Below are 19,190 nucleotides of genomic sequence, written 5' to 3'. Positions count from 1 at the left end.
TGTAATCAATTTCCAAAGATTGAACCAACTCTCGTGGAAGACAGACCAGAGGTTTAATGGAAGAGGGATTACCCAATGGGGCCATTACCTTTGCTAGAGATTGCTTGATGGTTTGAGCCTCTTCTTCGACTTGTTTCTCTAGCAGCATTAGATTTAGTTCTTCCACTCGGGCTCTGGAATCTTCCAGCTGTTTTTTGGTATCCAAGAAATCTTCTAGCACCTGCTCATATTTCATCATAGCTTCTCTATTGCCATTCATGGCAAGGGGCCACTGCAGGAACTATTGAAATGCTGCTTGAGTACTCTTTACAGGCGGTGAAATCTGTGCAGTCCCAGAGCCAGCAGACCCCTGTGCTCTGAGCAGAGTGGAGGTTCCCCTCCACTCAGTGCCCATGCACCTGCGGGGGGGTGCTGTCGAGAAGGAGGAGAATAAACTGCTAGAAGCGAGCCTCTAGGCAGCAAGCACAGAGGAAGAGGAGAAAACGCAGAGGCCTAATCAGACACAGCCCGCCATCGCCCACCAGACCTGTTCGCGCAACGGATAGTTCCTGAAGTGTGTCACTTCTCCTAGGTCTCCTCCTCTAGAATAACCTAGGAGTTAGACGACTCCTACCAAACGTCTTTTTCTTAATCCATTCTCTTTATGCTCTCATAATATAATATACTATCCAATTTTTTAATAAACGTACATCTTATAATGTTTATTCAAAGACTATCCATTTTATTCTTTAAGAATTAATTTGCTTCAAATAAGTGATAATCTAGTTTTTGGTGGGTGGCACCATCGTTAATTAAATTGCCAATCTAGTATATATCTGATTCTAGTGACTTTCCGCAAAATTTGACTTTCAATCTATTTCTGCTAATGGCATATTTAAATTTTAGTAGAGGCTGCAAGTGTTATCTGCAACCAGATTTCTTTTCCTCAATAAGTAGATCTTTCTGCAGTCGCAAGGTTGGAACCCGCCCGAAGGCATTACAACTTGTGCAAGCAGCCACAATACCAACGGGGCCTTAGAAGATTTAACTTGGGACCTCCCCTCCCAAGTTACAGCCCCATCAGAGAAAAACTCTTGAGAGAAAGAGAGAGAAGAAGGCAAAACATAAGCAAAAGAAAATCGTGTCACTCCAACCTGCGCCTAAATATCTGCATGCAATTTCGAAAAAAACATTCAAACATTTGTCTACTGGCCAGCTACATTAAACTTGAACTTCTATACAGAGAAGGGCCTCCAACTCCTGTATTATGACCATGTACGCATAATGATGGGCAGTGTATCCATCATATCTCAACCTGCCTTAATAGGGTACCTAACTCTCGTAGACCTGTGTACACCTGGATCACAACCAGGTGTACACCTGGATCACAACCAGGTGTCCTTAAAACAACCCTCGTTCTCCTTACACCAGGAGTAACTATGTACGGAATGCTAAGCTCCTCATCGAGGCTCTCCTCAGAGCCGCTAGAGTCACCATCCACATATGAGTAACTTGTTGATAGATCAGGCACAAAAGGTTGATCTACCTTTTTCTTCCCTTTGTGCGATACATGTGTACCTACATCTAGGAGTAACTACGTACGGAATGCTAAGCTCCTCATCGAGGCTCTCCTCAGAGCCGCTGGAGTCACCATCCACATATGAGTAACCTGTTGACAGATCAGGCACAAAAGGTTGATCTACCTTTTTCTTCCCTTTGCGTGATACATGTGTACCTACATCTATCCTCAACCTGCCTGACCAAGGACTAACTTTGGATACATCGCTGGAGGACTCTCCAAGTCCGCTAAGCACCTGTGATTACTGTTCTACATGTGGTGCAACATCAACACTTCTCATATCTACATCTTCTTTTGCCTTCATTGTTGGTACATACGAGCTACTCATCTCATCAAAGATAATATCTCTACTTACTCACATCTCACGAGTGGTAGGGTTATAACATCAACTTTGTACCCCTTACCGAGCCCATACATGAAATGGTGAATCTCTGAAACGAGGTTTCCTGAAGACTCACTAGATTATAAGTTTTGTAATGATAAATGTGCCTGCCCACACCGCCCCCCCCCGCCCCCCCCTTCTCTCTTTCTCTCTGTCTCTCACACACACGCACACAGCATGGTAAGATCCCAACCGTATTTTTTCCTTGAAGTCCAGCATTTCTGTCAGAAAACTTTCCCTGTCAAATAAGCATATTCTGTCAGTTGCAAATCAAGTTTGCAATACCACCAACGCGACTAAATAGTAAGTTTTCGGAGCTACCTTGAGAGTTGTTCTTCTTGCTGATACGATAATGCCGTGGTTTGGGGGTCATAACAATCAATGATGCTCTAGCATTAGTAGGTTCGAAACATATCATATGCCTGCTAAACATTTAGGCTATAGAAGTGGAATATAGGAAAGAGATAGTATATGAGAAAATATCTACCTCCAAAGCTGTTATTTCATTTTTCGCTTTGGCTATCTCTTCCTGCTGAAACTGGACACGAGTCTGTATCATAAACAGGGGAGAATGAGATGTGTAAAAGGACATAGTCATTCTAAGGCAGGTTGAAGTTAACCTTCTGAAGTTAGGGCTTGAGATCACTACATGATAGTTGAGTTATTTGAGAGCTTCTTCCTCTCAGGTTCACAGATAAAAGGCTAGCAACAGACATCATCTGGACTCTTTATATAGAGTTTGTTCCGACAGGTACATACCTGCCTGCTTTTGATTGCAGTTTCGGTAGCAGCCAGCTCTATCTGCAGCCCTTTCAGATGCTCCTCAGCAGACTTAAACTGTGATTGAACTTCTTCCAATGCAACTCTTGCGCTTTCAATTTCCCAAGTCAGGGCTGAATTGCGAGTCTTCAGTTCTTCCACTGCGCGCTCTGCAATGGAAATGTAAGTTTCTGTAGCTTTCCCTGACCTCAACAAGCAGAAAGATAACTATTGTAAATGCAATAAAATGCTTTTAGATGATACTGTAACTTGCTGTAGCTTTTCCTGATGTTAAGCACCTGCGAAGGAGCGGAAGCAAGTACTTGTAGAAGCATAGATGCAATAGAAGGTACGCAAAATTTTTCCCTTGCGTTTAGGGAAAGAGGCACGGCAAAGCTTTTTCAAGCTCAAGAGTAAATTACAATGCACTTTCTGAAAGAATCGCTAGCTTTTCTTAGCCAGGAATTAAGAGGCACAAACAAGTGAGGGTTTTCATGCAAAGGGTATGGTTTCTGTTACATCTGAGTGAGGTAGAGTTGCAAGTAGACAAACTGGTAAAGACCAGGTACTGGTGAGAGAATGACTGTAGAGAAGCCTTCTTGCAGAAAGGTAGGAAAATTTTCAAACACTTGTGAAGATACTTGGTAGCAGTTCTGAATCGAAGCAGACTATAGCGCGCGCTTCTCAAAAGCCGGTCCTTTCAAAGGAAAAAGAAAATGTCTTGGATTACGGCAAATTAAGCAGTTAAAGTTACGCGTTCTGAGAGGCGATGGAGAAGCAGGCTCCATAAAAGAGAACTCATGCGAGGTTTTCACAGCAGAAACGGGAGAACGGCGAAGCAAAGACAAGTTGCGGCGAGAGAACAACAGGGAAAGAGAAAGGAACTCAGCAGTTCAAGTTCCGCGCAAGGGGGTCGGGTGTGAGCTTTACTTACCGCCATGGAGGCGCTCGTTGGCGTAGCTGTGGAGTAGGACGAGCAAGCTCTTCTGGTCCGCCATAGCCTCCGCACTTCGAAACAACACCGCCTTGGTGCAAGTTTTATGATGCTGTCAAAATTGTAAACTTGTATGCAGCCATCGTGACAATTACAAGCCGAGGTCGACGGCTTCCATCCAACTTTAACAAATGGCCTTCGTGTGTGACGGGTATTTTGAGATTAAAAATTGTGTGAATATGTTCCAAAATGTTGTTTTTTTCATTAATTACCATAGGATGATTTTTTTTTCTAAGGTGCATTAAGGCGCGTGTTAGTAGTCTTGGAAAGTTTTTTCAAAGGCATGCTGGCCATGTGGGCTACAACTATCTTTCCATGTGGCTATCTAATCTAATCACGATCTACTCAAAGTGATGCAATCGGCTCCCTGCAAGAGGACTTTTTTGTTTTTGTTTTTCGAGCCGGGGTCAGAGACGAGCGTGCTCGTCTCTGAGACTCGAGCAGAGAAACACTTTTGTCATTAGCTTCATCGTCTCGGTCGTAAGAACGGTTTCGCTACTTCCTTAAGGCACGACCTCGTAAGACCCATTAACTGGGCATGACAGCGACCAAGAACTCCCGAAGGAGCCCATGTACTATGGGACTTGCCGTTAGGCACACCCAGTAAAAACTCTGCAAACCCGGCGGGTTTCCGGAGAGGAATTGCCCTACCCACAATGGGCGTCGGCTCGAATGCAAGAAGACTCATAGTCGAGCAAGTGGCAATGGCAGACGAGCGTGTGCGTAGGCGAGGGGTGTTCAAGCTAGGGCTCATCAAGGGAGGGAGAGAGACAAGGAGGAGACGGAGGGGGTGGCAGTAGAGGAGATGACGAGGAGGAGGAGGAGGAGACGAAGGAGGTGGCCAAGCACATGGCGAGGACGAGGAGCAGGACACGGAGGTGGTGGCTATTGAGCAGATGGGGGTGAGGATGTGTTGCAGTAGTAAAGGCGGGACTAAGGTTCGCGTGGCATTATTTAATGCAATACAAACATTTTTCTCAATAATATATTGTCCCGGCGCAAAAAAGGTCATGTTTTTTCCTTGTGCATTCTCTCGACCCTTTTTGCTTAACTAAAATGGCAAGGGTAAAAATATATATTTATTGTTTTATTTTTTTAATTGGCATTCACGGATTGCCTCGGATCCCTTCTTTAAAAAAGAAGGATGGTTAATCCTCGTCATTATATCACACAGTGGATTGAATAAACAAAAGCAATGGGATCAATGGTGGAGGGTTGAGGCGTAGTCATTTAGGCAATTTGGACTGTCGACAACCCTTTGGTAAACCTAGCCAAGAAAGTAAAGTTGGCCCAATTTACATAGAGTGACGTGGTCGGGTTTTTGTGATGTGGTAGGGACTTTGTACCACATGGATGGTGACTAGGCCCATAAGTTTGAAAGGCCTCACGTACCATCAAGCGACCCGCGAAGCAACAGAGTAGCAGGGTTTTGCAATTTGAATCTCTCTCTCTCTCTCTCTCTCTCTCTCTTCTCTCTCTCTCTCTCTCTCTCTCTCTCTCCCTCTCTCCCTCTCTCTCCGTTATGTATGCTCAAGCTGCTGACTCTTCCTCTATCTAAGAAAGGTAAAACAATGGTTTTTTTTTAAATGTTGCACAACTTGCCCTTTACTCTAGGCCATAGCTTGTAGAGCATATTTGCCACAACCGCAAAGGAAGTGCGAAGGGTTCTTGTGATTAAAGAGCTCCTCTGAAAGGCTGCATAAAAAGACATGCGAATGTGGATGGTGGGCTCAATAAGGGCTCCAACATCAGCTCAAAAGGTGGTTCCTAAGAAAACCATGAGGGTAAACAAGGATTCAGCAAGCCCTAAGCACACAGGGCAGCTTGAAACATGCAAACATGTAGGTTCTAAGCAAGGGGAAATCGTTAAAGAGGAAGCACGAGATGCAAGCTCCATGGGTGATGTGACAAACTTAGTGAAGGAGGTAGGAGCAAAGAAGAATTATGCATCTAAACATGTGGCAAAGCCCAAACATGGGGAAAATTGTATGAAAGTTACCAAATCTCATCCTCTTCCTAATGTTGTTAAGTAAGGAGCACATTCCGAATCCGCTTATTGATGATAGTAAGCATGCTGCATCCACCCCCAAAGATGAGGATGACAACAAACCCATCGCATCCCGCCTAAGGAGGAGGGCTTCTTTCAAAGGAGGAGCATATGAAGACATTAGTGGTGGATCAGCCTCTACCCCTCCTCGTAAGCGAAAAATGGTGTTAACATGCCAACAAGTTAGATTAGAGGTAGGCTTTGGTTTGCGCTTCTTTATGGCAATGTCATGGCTAGCTATGTCTTTGGTTGTGGTACATAATGGGCTAAGATAAAATATGTGGTCTTGGTACACTTTACATTCTCTTTCTTTATGTGGTGGTGCATCAAGGGTAGAGAATCAAGGAGGGAAAGAAGAGGTAACCATGTTTGTTTGTGTGTGTGTGTGTGTGTGTGTGTGTGTGTGTGCGTGTGTGTGTGCGTGCGTGCGTGTGTGCGTGCGTGCGTGCGTGTAAATGGAGACATTCTGCATAAAATCCAAGGTTATCCTGTAAAGAGAATGTGGGGTAGAGAGAGAGCTTGAGTTCCTTGCAAGCGCGCGCACACACACACGCACATTAGAGAGTGCAAGACACAAGAGAGAGATGGATGGTTGAATTTTCTTCTATCTTCTTCTCTTCTCTATATCCATATAATTAAAAGATAAGAGTACATACATAAAGGGAAAGTACTCTCCTACAACAACATACAAAATGGTCAGTCTATAGTGTGAACCTAACTATATGAGATGGCACTATAGCTATGTCATAACTCTAGTACTCCAAAGTGGCTGTCACACAGCCTGTCATCCATTGGTGGCATATCGACCATAATCTCACCAGCCATGCCAGTGGCATAAGTTTGAAAGCTGTCACCCAGGCGGGTCATCAATGTCCACTGTAGCACTAGTTGAGCTCGATATCTCAACACTCCCCCTCAAGCTGAGCTCCACACACTGCACTCCAAGTAAGCTCCTGAACCTGTGGGGCTTCTCGTAAAGATGTCAGCCACCTGATCCTCTATGCTAACATATACCAGATCTACATCACCTGCTAGAACCTTCTCTCTCACAAAGTGAGAGTGCACCTAAATGTGCTTTGTTCCTGGCATGGTATACTGTTCTGGCATGGTATACTGGGTTACTGGCCAATTATATGCTACTCATGTTGTCACAATAAATGATAACTACCCTATCCACCACCACGGGCTCACCCATATCACCAAGTAGCTTCTGAAACCAAGCTACCTTACAAGCTGCCAGCACCACCCCTGTACTCTGTCTTTGTACTCGACAAGGCAAATGTTGGTTGCTTCTTACTGCTCCAACTCACAGCAGCACTCCCAAATGAGAATATAAACTAGTAAATCTCATGTCTGCAACACTACCAGCCCAATCAACATATGTGTTCCCATGTAGCTGTATCTTTATACCAGCCTCATAGAAAAGTCCATAATCAACAGTGGACTTTATGTACCTAAGAATCCGTCTAGCCGCATCCAAGTGTGGCTTCCTGGGAGTCTACATAAACTGACTCACAAGTCTAATAACATAGCTCAAGTCTGGCCTAGTAATGGTCATGTAGCTCAAGCTACCCACTATGCACCTATATGTAGTGGGGTCCTCCAAAAGCTCACATGTATCTGCAAAAATCTTTGTGTTCTGCTCTAATGGCACTGAAATAGGCTTACAGTCTGTCATACCATACTTGGACAACATGTCCAAACCATATTGCCTCTACGATAACAAAATGCAGCCATGAGGTGATCTCACCATCTCTATGCCGAAAAAATATTGTAACTCATCCAAATTCTTCATCTCAAACTTTTGCTTCAAAAGCCTCCTGACATCCTGTATGTCAACATCACTATCACTAGTGATAATCAAGTCATCCTACATAGATGGCTAATAGCATGATCCCTCTATTTGTCTTTTTTACATAAAGTGAAAAATCTGCATTGGATATGTGAAATCCAATGGTAACAAGATACTCCCCAATCTTGTTTTGACCATGCTCTGGGTGCTTGATTCAAGCCATACAAGGCTTTGCGTAACTTGCACACAAAATCTAGGTATGCATCACTCTCATAACTTGGTGGCTGCATCATGTAAACTTCTTCTTACAAATCACAATGCAAGAAGGCATTCTTTACATCCATCTGATGTAAAGACCAACCCTTTGCTATGCAACCATAGCAATGACAGCTCTCATGGTTGCCATTCTTGCAACCGTGTTGATTGTCTCTTCATAGTCAATGCCATAAGTCTGCGTATATAGTCTTTGGCCACCAATCTTACCTTATTCCTACTCACTGAACCATCAGCATTATTCTTGACTTTATACACCCACTGACATCCAATTGCCTTCTTTTCCTTAGGCAAAGGCACTAACTCCCATGTTGCATTTGTATCCAATGCTTCCATCTCCTCATTCATGGCATCTTACTATTTCTTATTTCCAAGTGTATGTTCAAAACAAGTGGGCTCTAATTCATGTATTGCTTTAACCATGTAAGCATAATGATGGGATGTATATCCATCATATCTCAACATGTCAACAGGTTACCTAACCCTCATAGACCTATGTACACTTGGATCACTGCCAGGTGTCCTCAAAACAGCCCTCGTTCTCCTTACACCAGGAGTAACCACAGATGGAATGCTAAGCTCCTCATCAAGGCTCTGCTCATAGCCTCTAGAGTCACCATCCACATATGAGTGACCTGCTAATAGATCATGCACAAAAGGTTGATCTACCTTTTCCTTCCCTCTGCATGATACATGTGTACCTACATCTATCCTCAACCTGCCTGATCATGGGCTAAGATTGGATCCATTGCTAGAGGACTCTCTAGGTCCACTAAGCACCTGTGATTGCTAGAGGACTCTCTAGGTCCACTAAGCACCTGTGATTGCTGCTCTACATGTCGTGCATCATCAACACTTCTTACATTTGCATCTTGTATTGCCTTCTGTTGGTGCATACTAGCTACTCATCTCGTCAAAGACAACATCTCTGCTTACTCGCATCTCACGAGTGGTAGGGTTATAACATCTATAACCTTTATGCTCCATAGCATAACCAATAAAGAAGCATTTCTCTGCCTTTGGATCCAACTTGTTCTCAGTTCAGCAAGAGCATTATACCCAAACACTTTCAAGTGAGACACATCCGATCTTATGCATGTAAATTTCTGTTCAGGCATCATACCATGAATAGCTACAGTGGGTGTCCTGTTCATAATGTACACAGCAGCTGCTACTACTGCTTTTGCCCAAAAATAATGTGGCATATTATTTTCAGCCATAGGCACATGCCACTTCTATAATATGCATGTTTTTTATTTTTGAAGCACCATTTTGCTATGGAGTGTACCTGCATGTAAATTGTCTCTTGATTCCCTGCTTTCTCAAGAAATCACTGAACTCATTGGAGAAACATTCTCACCCACTATCTGATCTTAGGAATTTTATTTGCATGCCTTTTCCCTTCTCAACCAAGGTTTTAAATCTCTAAAAGTGAGCAAACACCTCACTTTTCTCCTTCATGAAGAAGTAAACCCACACTTTCCTAATGTGGTCATCAATGAATGTAACATAATACCTTCAACCTTGGTCAGTCCCCATACATCTGAATGTATGACATCTAATGGCCTTGCACTGACATGCTTTTCATGTGGGAAAGCATGTTTGGCCTACTTACCAAGCTGGCATGCTTCACATACTTTGTGCATACCATCAACCTCAAACTTTGGCAAACCTGTAACAATATTTTGGGCCTGCATAGACTTCAGCCCGTTGTATATTCACATGACCAATGCGCTTGTGCCATATGTCAATATCTGCAATGACACATGTTCCATATGCAAACATGGTTGCCTTTACTTCAGGCATGTTCACATCCAGAGTAAACATCCTGCCATTTCTGTTACCCTTTGCAACCAAGCAACACTGATTTTTGAAGTCTTTCACAAAACATCCTTGAGGATTAAACCTCACTTGCAGACCTTGCTTAACTATCTGTCCAATAGAAACCAGGTTCTTTGTAATATTTGAAACATGAAGTACATCTATCAAGTACTTCATTTTGCCATCCTTCATAGACAATGGCACTTTACTAACATGTGCAATGGGATGTGCAATATTATCACTCGTTTCTACATAACCTAGTTTTTGTATTTTGTGCATGTCTCTAAACCACTCAGCATGATTGGTCATGTGGTTAGAGGCACCAAAATCCACATACCATGTATCTTGAGATCCTGACACATCTCCTATTATGGAACTAAGCATGTGCTGCATCACAAATAGCTACTCACTTCTGTCATCACCTCCATGTTTACTAGATGATGCATAGTTGCCTTGCTGGAACTTTTCACTTTTAATGTCATTCTGCTTTTCACTTTTAATGTCATTCTGCTTTTTATAGAAATCCTTTGCCATGTGCCTTGGTTTGCCACAATAATAGCACTCTATGCTATTTGCATTCTAATTTCTTTGCCATAACCACCTCGGCCTCTTTGGCTCCCCCTGCCCCTAGACTGGCCTCTTCCACCTATGTATGATTGCTATTGTAAATCATTAGATTGTTGTCCAAAATTTTGATTTCCTTGTCAGCCAATCACCTTAGCCTCGACCATGATCTCTACCTTTGCCTCTACCTAAATTGGAGTAGAAGGTCTGCTCTGATGTGTTCTTGCTTTGTGAAGAAGAGTCCTCACCTAAAGACTTTTCTTCTATGTATTTAAAGTAGTATTTTTTATCCAACTATTGCAACTCACTACCTTACACTCTCTAGCTATCATAAAGGTTTGTTAATATATGGTATTGCATTATTTTATATAAATTATTATTTCAAAGATAAATATTATGATAAAGTTAATCCTTTATATTTATAAATTGTAATGAAAAAATTATTGCAAAGCTTCTCTTTCCAATTCTTTAATGTTGAATGTCTACGATGCCTCAACCTTGTACTTCTTAAAAAGTACACTAGAATGTCAATATTTAGTAAGGGCTAGAGAATATGTATTTGAATTAGTATTTTTGATACTCTTGCAACTCTCTTCCTTCCATTCTCTGTAATGCCTTAACCTTGTACACTACAAGGGAATGGCTCCATATTGATACCCATACCAATGTTTTAGGCTTAGGATTTTTTTGCCTTTATATGTCCCTGTCATCGTTAGTAAAAGTGTTGTTTATAGGATCGTCGGTATAAGCATTGAGCCTGAAAATACGGGTGACATCAATAAAAGTGTCAAATGTTACGTTGATATATATTCGTCCATAAAACCATTAGTATAAGCATCATAATATAGGCATACCGATGCTTATGACACTATTATTGACTCTGACGACGACTGACAGTTATTCCAATGATTATACTGACTATATATATATATATTTGGTAGAATGGGACAAACTAGGCTGGCAATTGTGCCAGCTCTAGTATACCATTCTTCCGTTGGCACCACAATAGGTACTCAAATTTAAGAGAGACTAAAGAAAAGGTGTTTGAAAGTAAGACATACTTCTATACACTAATATGATTATATTTATATTGCTGAGAGTATCATTTACATTGTTGTGTTATAAAATATTAGAGCCAAGATCATACCAAAAAACATTCACAAAAAATAGCATATCTACTTGTCATCATTCCCACTATCACCCTTCCTCTCATCATTGCAAGCCTCTTCTGGAATTCCCTGCATAAATAAAAGCAAACCATAAGTTACATGCTACTAAACCAAGTTTTGCAAACTTAATTAGCAACACAAAGTGTTGTTTTCAAAGATATAAAGGGGAGGGGTTGGAGCTTCCCCCTCGCTTTGTAGAACCTTCTTGCACTCATCAAGAGATGATTTAAAGAACCAGCAAAGGCAAGCTTGCCCTTACCCCCGACAGATTCGCGCAAGCTTGACAAATAAGTTTTTTGCAATGTAGAAAAAATTGAGTAAATAGATGTGGATCAACAAACTATTCCTCGGAATCTAGAGCGATCACCAGCAAATGGAGCGAAGGGCTTCCTCGAAGGAAGCCAGGAAGCTTGAGCGAAGTGATCACCTTTCAATTATCCAATCACCTTTCACCTCCAAGTTTTCTCTTTGAATGCCAAGAGCGACCCTATTTGTAGGGACCGACGAGAAGTTTTAGCAAGGGAATATACTTACGTAGTTGACAACATGGGCCCAATTCATTCGATACCCTTCTCGCTCTAGCTTCTTGAGCAATACATATATTCCATGCATAGCTGTACTTATCTTGCATATGGGCATGACCAATTGCCTCTTTCTACACACATTCATCAAAGATAATTGAGCACACATATGGTATAAGCTATGCATTAACACATGGAGTAAATGTGAGGGATTTACATTAACACACATATGGTACACGCTATACATTAACGCATGGAGTAAATGTGAGGGATTTACATTAGCATATGGTACAAGCTATACATTAACACACGGAGTAAATGTGAGGGATTCACTTATGAACTATGCATGGAAGCATCCAATTGTCGTCAAGATGAGAAGCCCCCAAACCTTCGTGAATGCACTCTAGCTGCCTCCTGTTATTTCTTATACTTGTCGGAGGTGTCAAAAGTATCTTAGCCCTGGCCTTCCTCCAATCATTTACATTGAGATACGGGGGACTAAACTCCCCATCTTGGTTTGGCTGTGGGAACTCTTGATAGAGTTGGTCAAGGATATAGCTCTTCTTCTCATCGAGTTGGTCCCTCCACTTTGGGAGAATATGATGGGAAAATAGTACACTAGAATAGGAGCTTACTAAGACTTATATCATTTTTAATGAATAAAACTAGAATAGGAGCTTACTAACACTTATATCATTTTTAATGAATAAAACTAGGTGGGGTATGTTGAGGTCGAAGAGCCACTATAAGCCGCAGTATTTTTTGATGATGTAAGCACCATGTCAATGACAATTTATCATTGATTATACCATTGCTATAAATGACAGTCAGAGACACTAGGAAACTGTTTTTTTAAGGTAGGGGTTTTTCTCTAATCTATCCCATTTTAGTTTAAATAATAGTAGAATACAAGTTTAAGCAATTGAATAACACATGGTAAAACAATATTGATGGGAATTAAAATAGATATTAAACATGTTTGTATTAAATCAAAACAGCCATGTAAGCCAAGATACAAGTCAAAATCCAAAAATTATTTGTATTGTTTCAAAACGGCCATACAAGCCAAGTTACAAGCTACAAGTAGCACGTTGCGCTTTTCAAAACGGCCATACAAGCCAAGTTACAAGCTACAAGTAGCACGTTGCGCATAAAGTGGATGCATAAAGTGGATGCATACAAAAAACAACAACCGAATCAAGATTGGGGGGAAGGCCTCTACTACTCATTGTCATCATCATCCTCCCTCTCTTGCATATCCTCTTCATCTTTGTTTTCTTCATCATCTTCCTATATAACACTTAAGGAAGATTGTTAAAATACAAACAAAATGCATAACTAGAAGTGAATAAATAATAAACTTAAAAAACAAACTTAAACATGTTACTTACAGGCACAATGGCATCATAGTTGAACCTGCAACACCCTGTTCATGTAGCCAATCCCACATCATTGAGATCCCAAGGTGATAATCATAGTCATACTCCTTATGAGTAGGAGATCGGGGGTCAAAGCGCCACTATAAGTGACGATATTTGTCAATGATGCAAGCACCATGCTCAATGACATTTCAGAGATGATTATACTGCTACTATAAATAATGGTCAATGACACTGGGAAACCTTTTTTTTGGGCAGAGGGTTGCCTCTATAGTTTAAATAATAGTAGAATATAAGTTTGAGAAATTGAATAACACATGGTAAAACAATCTTGATGGGAACAAAAATAGATATTAAACTTGTTTGTATTAAATCAAAACGGCCGTGGAACCCAAGATACAAGTACAATAATCCAAAAACTATTTGTATTGTTGGCCATAGAAGCCAAGTTACAAGTTACAAGTAGCACAGTGCTCATAAAGCGGATGCATCCAAAAACCAACACTAAATCAAGACAGGGAGAAGGCCGCTACTACTCATCATCATCCCTCTCTTACATATCCTCTTCCTCTTTGTTCTCTTTATCATCTTCCTATATCATACAAGATTAAGGACAAAATACAACTTGTAAAGAGGGTTACATGGACCCTAGACCTAGATGGTGCCTAACAACTTGTCCTTGGGCTAGGGCTTAAAACATTCTCAAGGCCCATTAAAAAGGTGATTTGTATTAAATCAAAACGGCTGTGGAAGCCAAGATACAAGTACAATAATCCAAAAACTATTTGTATTGTTGGCCATAGAAGCCAAGTTACAAGTAGCACATTGCTCATAAAGCGGATGCATCCAAAAACCAAAACTAAATCAAGACAAGGAGAAGACCTCTACTACTACTCATCATCATCCCTCTCTTGCATATCCTCTTCATCTTTGTTCTCTTTATCATCTTCCTATATCATATAAGATTAAGGATAAAATACAACTTGTAATAAAGAGGGTTACATGGACCCTAGACCTAGATGGTGCCTAGCAACTCGTCCTTGGGCTAGGGCTTAAAACATGCTCAAGGCCCATTAAAAAGGTGATTTGCATGTCTTACATGTAGTAGTATATCCACGTGGCAGCCTAGGACAATGGTGCATGCACGTGACAATGAATAAGACCTGACTCACTCTAGCTCAAAGTCTTCATTCTCATCAAGCGAAGACTTATATGCTTCCATGAAAAGAAGAACATATGCAAGCCTAAACTGTCATCTTCATCGGTGGGTACTTAAGTATCTTCATCAGCTTCTGGGAAGTCATCCTCAATTTTATGTAGTTATCTAGGTAGTCCTATGTCTTTGTCAGCCACTATAACAATTTTTTTGTTTCCATCGAGAGCCTCAACATGGTGAAAAGCCAGTGAATAGCCCATGTGAGTATGCTTTATATATGTCAGGTAATGCTACAATCCATATCTGAACATAGTGAAAAGCCAAGATAGTCATGAATGGTCCATGTGAGCATGCCTTATAGAAGGAAGTTTTGATACTCGGGTGGTTGTACACTAAGGGTCCTCACTTTCAATCACAAAGAAATAATCATTTTTTTTGCTAAAATTGGCTAATCTCACCCTCTTGGTAAAGGAATTTGATATTGAGCTCTTCTAATGTGACACATCACACTACTCTTAAATCATGCACTTGAACATATGGTCCATGTGAGTATGCCTTATAGAAGGAAGTTTTGATTCTCGGGTGGTTATACAATAAGGGTCTTCACTTTGAATCACCTTCCAAGTTTTTTTTAGCAAAAAATAATCAATTTTCACTCCACTTGGTAAAGGAATTTGACATTGAGCTCTTCTAATGAAACATCACACTTTTAGTCATGCACTTGAACACATGGTCTAATCAAAAATCAAAAAATTAAAAATGCCAAATTTTCTACGTCACAAATATACTACATATGGCATGTCCCAAACTTAGACAGGTAGACAATACGATCATAAAATGCTAATAACTTCCTTGTTTTAACTCTAATTCCATCCCCACTTTGCACACAAGGAAGGCATATAATGGAGATCTTAATTGATTTATTGAGTAATTTTTTTCATGTAGTTTCTATTTTAAATTAATTATTATATGCTTAAAAAGTATATAAAAAGAGTAGTTTTTTTTTTGTATATAAAAAGAGTAGTTTTTTTTTGTACAGCATATCTTTATATAAAAATTTCTGTATTTTTACTTGATTAAATGATCCAAGGATAGACAATTATAACAAAAATGTGACCATATGGTCAAATTTCATTCTTACTAATTAGATTTTCTGAGATCTCCATTGGAAATTTTCTTCAAAGTCTTAGAGTAGCTGAACATAACGAGTAAATTACTTATAGAAATTCATTTTTATGTGATTATAAAATAATTTTATGTGAGAAAAGAGTGCTAATCATGATGAATCTATAGCAAAAATTTTGGTTTAATTTAAGTAAGAAAAGGTCTATTTTCATCCATTTTATGTGAAAATAGCTCTACTTGAGTAGTTTCTTACCTTCCAAGCCCGTTAACCACTCTAGTTAACATGACCTTTCGTGCAGCTACTATACTTCCTTTGTAATTCATCTTTTGGTAACCGTGCTAAGTGCCAATTGTAAATGAGACATGGGATGACCGAGCTTACGGCTTGTGTAATGCCGGTCATACGGAATTGATGTACATAGAGCTAGATAAACTAGGAAGACTAGTTTTGGTCCCCCATTTGTAATTGGGCAGCCGAACATTGTAAATATGAGCTCATGTATATAAGACATTTTATGAAATATGAAAAGGGACAATCCCATTTGTCTCAATTGAGTTTTGCCTTCTCTCCCTCTCTCTATGTCTTGAGTTTATGGTAGCTTGATTGCTTATGATTGTTGGTGTATGTGAATAGGAATGGTGTTGTGCTCCCTTCTCTCCTTCACTCCTTTCTCATTGCTCTCCACCTTGTCTTGTTTGCATATGAGGTAGAGGTTGAGCTCCCCATAGCTTCTTCCCTCTTGCTCCTACCTAGCTTGCTTGGATCTCTCTTTGGGTGACACAAAGAGAGTGTAGAGTGAGCCCCTAGAGCGGCCTCACATTGGGGAGTTAACCCTAATAGGGTTGGCCAAGTGCAAATCACGAGATTCGGCCTCACAAAGAGAGTGTAGAGTGAGCCCCTAGCGGCCTCACATTGGGGAGTTAACCCTAATAGGGTTGGCCAAGTGCAAATCACGAGATTCGACCCTTGCATGAACTCTCTTATTTTTCTCTCTTGTGCTTGTGAGGTAGCATGTTAATCCATTAACATCTTTGGCGCTGTTACCGGGGAGTGGCATTTGGCTTAGGGTCCTCTACTTGATTCATCAGCTAGAGCTTGATTTTACTCGGTTGGAATGCAAATCCACCGCTTGGTTGACTAACATTGTTTGTTTTATGTTTTGTTGGAGATTACCTAGAGTTTGGATCGTTGATTGAGCATCGGAGCATTCGAGTCTTCACCAAGAGTGCCGAGAAGCAAGTAAGTGCCCCTATTTGCCCTCAACATTTAAGCAATTTTTTATTTTTATGTTTTTCTTCATGTTTGCATTTCTATTTAATCACTCAATTAATCTCAATCCATTAACTTAAACTATGCATTGTAGGTATCAATAAGAAGCTAGACAGTAGCTCTAGCTCCTTGTAAAAAACAAAAACATCAAAAAACCCTGGGAAGGTGCCTTGAATCAACTGATTGGAGAGGTTCCCAGGTGAAATTGCATTCTGCCAAGATTTTCTCAGAAGCAAACGTCTGTTGGCAAGTTCAGGGAATGCCTGTTCCAACTCTTCCATACCCGTTCCTTCTACCTACAACCCAAATCTGGTAGATTTGTTGCCTAAGTTTGGCAGAAGCATTAAAATTAGTTTAATTGCATTTAATTGGGCCTCATGTGCTTTGAAGGCATTTAAACTAGGAGAATTTGTACTGTCAGAGTGGTTGTTAGACTTGTAGGCTAATAAGATTTGAAAATTCCCTGCTTGACAGTGCCACAGATGTATGTTCCAAGTTGCACACCCGTTTCCAAGTATTGCCACGCCTGTTCGTTCCTCATCCTGTAGAGAGAACGCCCGTTCGAGTTCCTTTATTACAACTTGCCACGTCCGTTCCCTACAGCAGCCCATAAACTCACACATCCATTCCTTCTCCTCTCTGAGAGCGAATGCCCATGCGAATCTTGAAGTGAACGCTTGCGATATCAACTTGCCACACCCGTTCCAATGGGCTTCATTCCGAACGTCCTTTCCTTCCCGCCCGAAGCGAATGCCCGTTCCAGTTTGCAATCTCATTCCAAACGTCCATTCCTTCTCTCACACTGAGAAGCGTATGCCCTTTCCATCTTGATTTCTTTAAAGCGCACGCTGTGCCTGCCAATCAAGAAGCGTACGTCCATTCCTTCTCTCATTGAGGAGCGTATGCCTTTTTGCTCTCACAAGCGTACAGTCGTTCCTTAATTAAAAAAAAAACTTTCTTCTTTTCTCAGAGGGTTCTGCATAGTACTTTTTTATTCCCATACACCTGCGCACGCTCGGGTAGGTTGGTGAGAAATAACCCTCTCTTCAACAAAGTGAGCTCTTATCGGACACCCATCAGTAAATACCACGTTGAGTCAAACGGTGCTCGTCTTTGACAGTACTAGCGAGAGCGAGGACCTCCCCCCAGCGGATGAGGGACTCCAGAACTTGAGGCAAGAGAGCCTAAACCACAGTGTATGGATAGAAAATATGTCCAGGAACTCGATCCTATCTCTCCAACTCATTCTCAACAAACCCTTGCATCAAGGCTCCACAATTTTATCCTAGAAAACACGCAGTCCATAGAACCGCAACCCAGAGTGAGAGATATGGATCAACCTCAAGAAAGTGGGCCCACTTAGACCCAACTCCAAACTACCACACTCGAGAGCCATACCAGTCTTAGGGGTGGCAGACTCATTCAGAGCTCTGGAAACGCTGTTAAACCAAGAACCTGGTCCATCTTCCCAAAGACCCGAGACATCATACCAAAGAGAATGGTTCTACCTAGGCCCATCACCACAACAGGGCCCACTAGTCTATCAGTAGTACCCACCTCAAGGGGCACAGTGTACCAAATGGGACCACAACCTGGTCCTGCCAAAGGGCTAAGACCCCCACTGGTCTACTATTCACTCGGTTTCGCTCCTCCACAATCTATTCCTCAACATGTACCACCTGCTCCTGCTAGGGTTAACACCTGAAATGTTAAGGATTGCTAGGGAAATAGGGAGAGGGGTAGCCACTGGCATTACTCCCCCTGCACTAGTTCAACCTAGGCAGGAACGAACCAAACCAGCAAACATCTCAAAGCTGATCATGAAGTTTGATGGAACAGGTGACCCCATTACTCACCTAGAGATGTTTAATTAGATCTGCAAAGCATTTGGCCATATAGACGGTCAGACTAAGATAAGTGCCTTTGGCCTTACCTTGGATAGTAAAGTTGGCCAATGATTCAAATCTTTGAAAGCGGAAGATAAAGCTTCCTTCGAGGCTCTAAAAGAAGCTTTCAAAGTTGGGTATTCTCGTTAAGGTACCTAATGGAGCCCTGTTGAACAACTCAACAATGTCAAACAAAATGAGGGTGAAACCATCAGAGATTACATAAACAGAGTCAGATATCTCCACTCACGTTGTAGTATTGCAGACAAGTTCTCCAAAATGAGAGACTAATTTGGAGATTTCTGGAGGGACTTGAAGATTCCCCTACATAACTTCTTGTTTGCCTTGGGACACACCTCTTTTGAACAATGTTGTAGATGCTGCAGGAGTGCTCTAAAATTTGATGATAACTTCAAGGGAACACGTTCCCAACAACTCCACGAAGGTGCATCCAAAGCCTCCTTCAAGACCACCAGCACAAAGCCTAATGAAAA

The 19,190-nt window shown here is 41.2% G+C and overlaps 1 protein-coding gene across 2 annotated transcripts in view; it reads right to left on the bottom strand.

Annotated features, from left to right (window-relative positions):
- The window catches only part of LOC147625274 (spindle assembly checkpoint component), a 57,887-nt gene extending 54,093 nt beyond the window's left edge, over nt 1-3,794 (bottom strand). For both annotated transcript variants that reach the window (XM_086818969.1, XM_086818970.1), the window contains exons 1-5: nt 3,634-3,794; nt 2,700-2,869; nt 2,428-2,490; nt 2,262-2,281; nt 2,134-2,178 (exon numbers count right to left, since the gene is read on the bottom strand). In XM_086818969.1, the coding sequence (XP_086675095.1) occupies nt 2,134-2,178; nt 2,262-2,281; nt 2,428-2,490; nt 2,700-2,869; nt 3,634-3,697 (362 nt within the window). In that variant the 5' untranslated portion in view covers nt 3,698-3,794. The remainder of the gene's footprint in view (nt 1-2,133; nt 2,179-2,261; nt 2,282-2,427; nt 2,491-2,699; nt 2,870-3,633) is intronic.
- Between the last annotated feature and the right edge of the window lie 15,396 nt (nt 3,795-19,190).

Source organism: Cibotium barometz, chromosome 24, assembly GCF_041138505.1.
Source record: "Cibotium barometz isolate CiBa-2024 chromosome 24, ASM4113850v1, whole genome shotgun sequence".
NCBI classification, from domain to species: Eukaryota; Viridiplantae; Streptophyta; class Polypodiopsida; order Cyatheales; family Cibotiaceae; genus Cibotium; species Cibotium barometz.
Note: the sequence above shows the minus strand (reverse complement) of the source record. Positions and strands in the feature narration are given on the sequence as shown.